Genomic DNA, 9,537 nt, shown 5'->3' with positions numbered 1-9,537 from the left:
CTTTATCATGTCTTTGCTTGTATTCCGGCCGTTTTTCTTTCGCAATGCGGCTCAAACGAATCAATTGTAGCCGATACCGATCGCCCGTAATGAAATCGCCAGGTTTCAGCTTATAGTAAACAAGACCCTTTTGGTCCCACCAGATACAGAGCATGATCTTCGAACCATGAATGTTCGGCCGTGGTGTTGATGTTGAGTTCGATGGAAACGATTCACCGGGCTTAGCGTAGCATTTTTTCTTCTTGAGGTTGTCGTAGAATATTTACTTCTTATCTCCAGTCACAATCCGATGTAAAAAACCTTTTCTCTGTTGTCTTTGAATCAGCTGTTCGCAAGTGAAAAATCGCTTTTCAACGTTTCTTGGTTTCAGTTCATAAGGCACCCAATTTTCTTGTTTTTGAATCATTCCCATGGCTCTCAATCATACAGAAACGGCTTGTTGAGTTATTCTCCCAATGATTCTGCAAGCTCCTTTTGCGTTTGACTCTGATTTTCTTCGAGTAATGCCTTTAATTCTTTGTTTTCGAATTTTTTTGGCTGTCCAGAGCGAGGCTTGTCTTCAACACTGAAATCTCCATCCTTGAAACGTCGAAACCATTCCCTACATGATTTATCAGTTGGAGCAGTGTCACCATAAACTTCGACAAGCATTCGATGGGCTTCAGCCGCACTTTTCCTCCAATTAAAGCAGAAAATCAAAATCTCCCGCAAATGCTGCTTGATTAACACAAAATTCGACATTTCAAACACAGTAAAAATCAAGGTTTTTATATGAAATTCAAAGCGATATAAACTGAATATTATTAGCAGATGTTTAATCTCTCTGAAACCGCCAAAATCACTATGAACCGTTCACAACAGCTGGAGCTATCTTTAGGGAAATGGACCGAACTAATTTGTACTCCCAATATATAGAAAAATATGTTATTATGGTGTTTCTAGCTGATAATATATTGCTGGTTTACATAATGATTCAATCTATTTTTATATTCGGGTGCAATAAGAGGAATGACGCTTCCTACTAAGTGCCGTTTGATACTTTGACATCCAAACCAAATAAAAAATGTGCTTTATATAATAATTTCAGACTTTGTACGTTTGAAATAAGTAGCTGGCGCTATACAGAAAACCTTAAGGAACAATACTATGCTTGTAGAAATGAACTAAAGGCTAGTATAAGAGAACAGAGCTTATGAAAATTTCGTTACAAATGAATTTGCCGCTCGACGCTTCGGCATTAGAGCAGAGTCGAAAATCAACCAAAAATAATATATGTGAATAATATTGTACATTTCTTGTTTATAAAAACATTATTTGTATAAAATTGAAATAACTAATACCATATTTGTTTTATTAAATTATTTTTCCTTTCAAGAGAAAAAATTTTGATCGTGGCAAGAAGCTTGTTACGAGCCTGAATAGATCGATAATTCTAATTGTTTCTGCTGATGCGAGGTACACTTGATGACAGCTCTGCTGTCGCAATATCGAGGAACTAAAATAGTGCTCGATATCACGGCTTTAATTTTATTCATAGTATATAAATGAAATTTTGTAAAATCGTTCTCTTATATTAAACCCTTTATTTTTATAAGCATAGTATTGTTCTTTGAAGTTTTCTGTAGGACGCCAGCTACTTATTTTAAACGCAAGGTCTGAAACTTTTATGTGTAGCACATATTGTGACGAGTCGACTGCAGATATCATTATCGATGGAAAAAACCATTATGTTTTATTTTTTTAGTTTTTCATATTAAATTGTAGCTTGATATTTGTAGCTGGTAGGCGCCCTGTGTTGTTGTCGATACTTTAATTGTAGAGAAGGATTTTTCAATCCGTAAATACAATTAAGAGAAATGAACAAATGAAAATTATCACACTTCATTGGTAAAACAGGACTATACCAGCATCCTCTTAAATCTGATGAATACGGAGATCAAGCTACAAATCCGACACGATCAATCCATCTTCTGGCAATATTAAACCACTGTCGAGGACCTCTGCCATAAACAGAACAGCTATCGATTTGAAACCAAAAGTTTACTCTTATAGTCAAAGAAATATTTTTCAAATCGTCATAAAATTCATTGTTCAAAAATGCGAGAAATCCATTCGCATTCAAATGAGCTGATAAAAAACGAGGTCCAATTAAAATAAATCCATATTATTCCTAACATCTTTTGAACAAATTTAATATTAGGTGTGGGAAAAAGTTTGTGGCGTTTTTTTAATGCTATCTAACGGGAAAAACGCCACGAACTTTTTCCCATACCTAATAATTAAATTTTAATTATTATAAAGCAATAAAGAGGATTGACCTTATTTCGACATTATTTTGACATTATTCATTCCTACAGTTCTGTAACTGTTGATTAAGAAGTCATCATCTCTTGAACGAAACATTTGCAAGCATACTTTCAGAGAAAAATTTTATTTGTTTTGAAATCCTAAATTCATAGAGTTTAGAGTTTAGAGTTTGGCCATTTAACCCAAGAGCTTCCTGTAATATAAAATAATAAATCTTATTCTGATAACGATTGTACGGAAGAACATAACAAAAAAAATTGCATTAGTGAACCAATTGCAGATGAAGTGACTGAAATTCCTTCTATAAAAGTCATTGATGGTATCTGAAAATATAACTTATTAGAAAATTTCAAACAAAAAATCTCTTTAAAAGTGAAACTTACATTTCTATTTTTCCAATTAGAAAATCTTTTAATTTAAGAATAAATTTGATTTGATCTTTTAATTTAAGAATAAATTTAATTTGAAATAGAGATCTCTCTAATTTATGTTACAATAAATAATAGAAATAATTATTTTAAGAAATAATTATTTTAGGGATTCCTTTGATTCATAGAATACGATAAATATAGAATTAGGAGGTATTAGGAGTCAACTTTCAAATTTAATCCTTCAGGTTGGCAATTAATGTGGAGCATTTCCGACATAAGTCGTTAATTGTAAGATCTCTCTTATAACCAAAATTTTTACATTCTTCCAATCGAAATTGTGATTGCATGCAACTTGTGATATGTAATTACTGAACGTAATTTTTCTGCATATATGCCCAAGCAGAACAACAAGTCACGATATAAATCGTCAAAATGACATTAAAATGAATCGAAAATGAATTGAAAAATGACTTTTAATGATCATTTTGAAGTCATTTTGATATCATTTTGATATCATAACGATTTGTTGTTCTGCTTGGGTGGTTGTAGCGTTTAACTTTAAATCTAGTTTTCAATTTTCTACTAGTTTGGCTAACATAGGATGCAGTGCAATCATTATAATTTATCTTATTTACTATATTATTTACTATATTATTTACTACATTCCTCTTAGACATATTTGACATCTTATGAATTTTAATAAATTGATTTAATTTATTTATACTATAATATTCACTTTTTGGCAAACACCATTTACAAAACTTAGAATAGTCACTCTCTGCATACAGTCTGCATTTGAAGAAAGTATGAAATGTGAATTTGCAATTTACTATCAGCGATATATTTATTCTATCGCGGTAATTTTTCTTTATATATTTATTTGCTGAAGATGGCTCAAAACGGAGTCGAAATGTTCAGAATTAATTAAATTTATTTATATCTTTATCATTATATTTTGCGCAAGTCGGGATTAGCGCTGACTCCTAATGCCTCGTGATTCTAATTTATGTAATTTATAAAATTTATTTAAAAAATTTTACTTGAAATACTCATTAAATATACATTAATTTCTTAAAATAAGTAATTTTATAAACAAATATATTATACAATAAAAAATTAATTTATCACAATAGTTGCAAAAACAATTTTTTCTTTTAAATTAATAATAACATTATTACTCACTGCGCTTAATAAGATACCTATAAAGCAGAATCGAAATACGTTATTGATTTAGAGTAGGCTGAAGTTCACAGACAAAAGTTTTTTTAATATAAATGACATGCTAAAACATAACATAAAATATCATAAAATGTGAAATCATAAATTATTTAAGTAAATATTAACTAATATTAACTAATAAACAATACAGAAAAAACATACAAGAAATAATAAAATTTATATGTTCTAATAATAATGATTTTTATTTATAATAAGAATATAATTCATTTTTTCTCGTAAACTTAGAGCTAGAAGAGTAATATCAATAGCTTGATGATCCAAATATATTTTTCTCTAATCAATTCAATTCTATTTCAACGATCACATTATACTTACTTTAGAATAGTATTCTGATGCAGACATAATTTTCTTAATTTTCCCTCCGTCCATCGATCTTCTATAGGATAATGTTCTTTTCGAGATTTATCATTATAGTTATGTAGATCACGAAACAATATCGTGAGTTTTATTGCTACATATCGATACTGCGCTATTAACATTAATACTAAGTGTACACATCCACACCGAACTTCTTGAAAAATAAAGTAAACGCTGCTAATTGTCTTCAAAATAACCGATAAATCAGAATGTGGTTGGAGAACGGTTACTGAAAGTGATTGATAAATTGTAATCTACATAAAAAAAAGTGAACTTTTCGAAGGTCAATACAATCGGTTGCATGGCGTGGTATATCGTAATCGATATTATGCTGGTCACGCCATATATTACGAATGGCAATATTATAGGCTTTATGGCCGACTTTATGTATTCTTATAGTTTCGTCCATGCTTTACAAGTTATCGTTCATCTTCTGGATCATTTCCTTTAACTTCTTGCGTGTATAAAGACGCGTAAGCATGAAAAATGCCTCTATTGTGATCACGACGGAGAGAATGCTATCCTTCAGATTATCCATCCTCCGTCAGTGCCAAGATAATCCCGAAAATCAACGCGATTCAACATGACTCAATTGTATTAACCAAACAACGATGCTATAAGCCAAAAAACTGAAAGCCGTGAATTATTGGTTGCTATAGGTAAGAAATTTCCCGAGAGTATGTTCACTCGACAATTTAAAAAATTCACATTTTTGAAATCCATTTTTTTATGTCGTAAATTTGTGATAATATTTCCGAAGGAAATGCAGTATGTAAGCATTGATACTTCAATTGTTTATGCTTTCACTAATATTTGTTTCACGTTCCATAATCGCTTCTTCCTTTATATATAAAAGAGAATTAGTAACTTTCTTGTTGTTCACAAATTATACTTAATTCTCCCTATTCTTATTAAAAAATTTATTATTCCCTTTCTTTCGTCCTATCTGTTCCTAATATTGTGAACAATCACATGACATACAATGAAGGATGACATTTCTCTTTCTATATTCTATTGCTCTATTTTATTTGCCCTATGATCATTCTATGGATATCAAGTATTAAATATTGTAGAACTTTATTTTTGAGAGGTAATGATTTTGTGAAGTTCAATATACATACAATTATAATGGAAACACAGAAAAACTGATAAAGATTACTATATATCGAACAATAGTTTGTTGAATGTGATCTGTAATCCTTTAATTTCTGTTTATCAAAAATGTAAATGATTAATTCCTAAATTCCTAAATTCCTTCTATTTGTCCCTATATTGTCGCGATAATTATCTTATGCTCCATTAAAATTGTAAAACCATTGACATCAAGAGACATTATAGAACTTAACAGTCTGATACTATCGTTGCTCGAAATATACGAATTAATCTAAGATGTATGAAAAGTGACAGAGAACAAACTACAAGTATTAAATTATTTAAAACAAATGTTATATACGGTACATATTAATATAAGCATTTTCATAATCAATCTTTAAGAAAGGTTTTATCTTTATGTAGAAGATCTTAGAAAGATGATATTAAGAATAACAATTTTGTGATACAGATAATTTGTTTCTATTTATGTTTATCATTCTGTATTTCAGCAGTTTTATATATATATATATAATTTTTTAAATATTTTTAATATGAGAAATAGGAAGAAATCAAACCTGAAAGATTTTACATATCAAATACAAATTTTTAGTTTTTAATTAAACTGGAACCAACTTTATAAATAATAAAATGAATAACTTGAGATTTAACCAGATATATCTGAACTCATTTTATTTTCAATTGAAAAATTTGTCATTATTAGATAAAGTTAAGAAATTAGCACAATATAAAATATCATATAATTAATTTTAACATAATTTATATTTGTACAAATGCTGAAATATTTTTTATAAAAATAAGCTAATTTATTTTACGGGCATATATACTTTCAACTTGACAATTCTTTATTATTGAACAACAATGAGGGATATATTACGATTATGTAAGATAATATTAAATAACAATATATTGCTGAATTTATTATATTACATAGTTCTTACAAACAGAATGTTCTAGCAATACTGCAGTAACATGTTTACATTGCATCAATGTTGCTGTAAGCTTCTGTGCTATGTGGATTATGTTGTAATCATATAATAAACAATGACAATGTTTCAAAGTTTATCCTATAATTATTGTATAAATGAATGTCGCGTAATGAATAATGATAAATTCATTAAAGAATTGTACTTTTCATTTACTTTAAAGTAAATATGATAACTAATTACTTTATAATTATTATCTCATAATACTTGTCATCTGTCATAAAATCATGAAAGAATCAATGTCTAATCCTATTTAACAAGCAGCTCAGTTATTATTAAAATGCAGTTTTGTTTCTTGTTAGTAAGTGTAAAATGTATGTATACACATAGCGTTGTACAAATCAATCACTACATAGTTATCACAAGATTGCTTAAAGTAAGCTCTTTTCTTTTAAAATGTATTATTATTTTCGTTGCTCCCTTGGTACGTCAGTAAATATTGATTCTCTGATGTATTAAAAACAACAATATGAAATACAAAAATACCATTAGAAAATATCAATCATATTTAAAATATGAATTTTAGGAACGTAATGAATAATCGAAATGTATATTCTTTCCTATTTGAGAAAATAAATGTGTCGTAGTATTAATAATTATATGAATATAATTCATTTATCAATAAATTTTTCTTATTTGATAACTTTTGTTCTATAAGTAGTATACATTTTTGTAGAATATTAATATTTTCCGTTATTAATTTTTTTCGTTATTAATGTGAAACGATTACAATTATTGTAAATAAATATCTTTTTCTCGTGACTTTTTATTTCATTTTCAAAAATAAAAGGGCGATCGAGTATGATTGATTTAAAATCTGAAAGAAAATTTGAAGAATGTTAAATTTGAAATATGACAGTGTTACTATTGCAAAAAAAAAATAAGAAATATATAAAATTTTACCGTCATAAATGAGGGTAATGATAAATTGAAATTTTTAAACGTCGCAATTTTGCATTCTAAATTATTAGCCATAATTATCAAGTTAAATATGTGTTTCGTCGATGGTTCAAGCAAATACCAATTTTCGTGGAACGCCTTATCTGTTATTTCTGTGCTCTAAGTTTTCCAAAAGAGCAACATACGAGAAAAAAAATTATTATTATTATTATTACATTTAATATACGTAAAACACAATTCGTAATAAATAAAACTATTGTAATATGTAGTTTCTTGAAAATCTTTATATTATCGTATCTTTATATTATCGTAATATTCGCTAAAGAGAAAAAAGCAATTTATAATTATACAGAATCTATCTCAAAAGAATCTGTTCTGTGTATATTTTTGTCCATGGGCATCCTTTATTGTGGAAAACAGGTATTCAATATTTAGAGAGGACCTTGAGGAGTATTCCCACTAACAATAAGCGACATCCAACAGTTCAGTCGGCAACGTTGTGTGAACGTCGAAAATTCTTGTATACGTTGTATTTCACACTTAACAAATACGTTTTGGCATTGTTATATAATTTTTTGTCATTACATAGATTTGCCTATTTTATAACAAGAAGATAGCGTAAACAAGATATTCTGATATAAACAACAACATGATATTTTTATTATATCTTTGTTATATATTTAGCACAATCTACCACTAATACTCTAGCAATAATCATAACAAATCAATTTGTCATCATATTTACAAATCATTTATTAAGTACTAGTAGCTCGTTAAATTATTAGTTGTACAACTTTGCTTCCGCCGTTTTTTTTCCGAAATTCGAGACTTTATTGTAAAAAATTGGTTATATATTTATGATTCAAAGTATTGTCCATCGCTGGCCACTACTTTCTCCCATCTTTCGGGTAGCGTACGAATCCCGCGTCGAAAAAACTGATCATCTTTTGAGGCTATTCACGAATCGATCCAATTTTTTACTTCTTCATAAGACCGGAATTGCTGGTCGGTCAGGCCGTATGCCATTGATCGAAACAAGTGATAGTCAGAGGGAGCAACGTCTGGAGAATACGGCGGGTGGAGTAGGACTTCCCATTTCAATTCCAGGCGACATCGACTGCAAGGCCAAATCGCTATGGACGGAAGACAATGCTCTGTGTTTGGTGGGATCAGAAAGATGTGATCTATTATAAGCTGCTAAAATCTGGCAAAACCGTTAATAATGAATGCTACTAACAACAAATGATCAATTTGAATCAAGCTTTGTGTAAAAAACGACCAGAAATCACAAAGTGATTTTGCTTCATGATAATGCACCATCACACACAGCAAAATTGGTCAAGGAAACGATTGAGGCATTTGATTGCGAAATACTTTCGCATGCGGCTTACTCATCAGACTTGGCTCCATCCGATTATCACTTATTTGCATTGATGGAACACGCACTTGCTTAGCAGCGCTTCACTTCTTACGAAGATGTATGAAAATGGCTAGATGACTGGTTTGGCTCAAAAGAGTAACAATTTTTTTGGCGTGGCATCCACAAATTGTCAAACAGGTGGAAAAAATGTATAGCTACCAATACTTCGAATAAAATATTTTTTATCATTTTCATGTAATAAACGTGTATTTTATATAAAAAAATTCCAGGTTTCATATTTACATATCTGATAAAGTGTCTTGTCGATGTCTCGAAATTTTTCGATGCTCAACACTCATTCCTCTGTGGGCTTGAAATTTATTGTCGTTTTACCGCAGATACAATTTTTGCCATCATCCACAGACTCTCTGTGAACGAGGCAAGGACCGTGTAGCATCCTTTGTTTGAGATTTGTGCATGGCAATTTTTATCGAGATGCTTTAGCGGACCCAGTATCCCTTTAGAGACGTAGCGCACCGGGGTTTCAATCAAATATCGAAACTGTCAACTCAATCTTTCCATTTAATTGGAGTACAAAGATTTTTATATGACTAGTGATCTAGAGATGGTGATAATACACTGTTATATACTGACAAGTTATATACTGTGATTGATTAGGTAGCTTTGCATACATAAGCAAAATAACAACAAAGAAAATCCCTTTAGAGAAAAGAGGAAAGCAGGATAATTTACCTAAGAATAAAAGAAAGATATTGTTCTTAATTATAATTTTATTCCAGCAAGAATCAGTTATATAAATCTTTGTTAGTTTTTGCCTGTAGTGGTTCTAAAAAAATTTTTTTTCCAGAAACTTCCTTTATTATAATATATATATACATATTATATA

General features: G+C 29.6%; 1 protein-coding gene across 1 annotated transcript in view; it reads right to left on the bottom strand.

Annotated features, from left to right (window-relative positions):
* Positions 1 to 2,522: 2,522 nt before the first annotated feature.
* Positions 2,523 to 9,537, bottom strand: part of LOC108685260 — a 7,454-nt gene continuing 439 nt past the window's right edge. The window contains 3 exon segments of the mRNA XM_018189959.1: positions 2,523 to 2,630; positions 3,861 to 3,960; positions 4,233 to 4,503. Coding sequence (XP_018045448.1) covers positions 2,523 to 2,630; positions 3,861 to 3,960; positions 4,233 to 4,503 — 479 coding nt within the window.

The sequence above is a fragment of the Atta colombica genome, unplaced genomic scaffold (genome assembly GCF_001594045.1).
Source record: "Atta colombica isolate Treedump-2 unplaced genomic scaffold, Acol1.0 scaffold15, whole genome shotgun sequence".
Classification (NCBI taxonomy): Eukaryota; Metazoa; Arthropoda; class Insecta; order Hymenoptera; family Formicidae; genus Atta; species Atta colombica.
The sequence above is the reverse complement of the archived record's forward strand: the minus strand, read 5'-3'. Positions and strand labels throughout refer to the sequence as shown.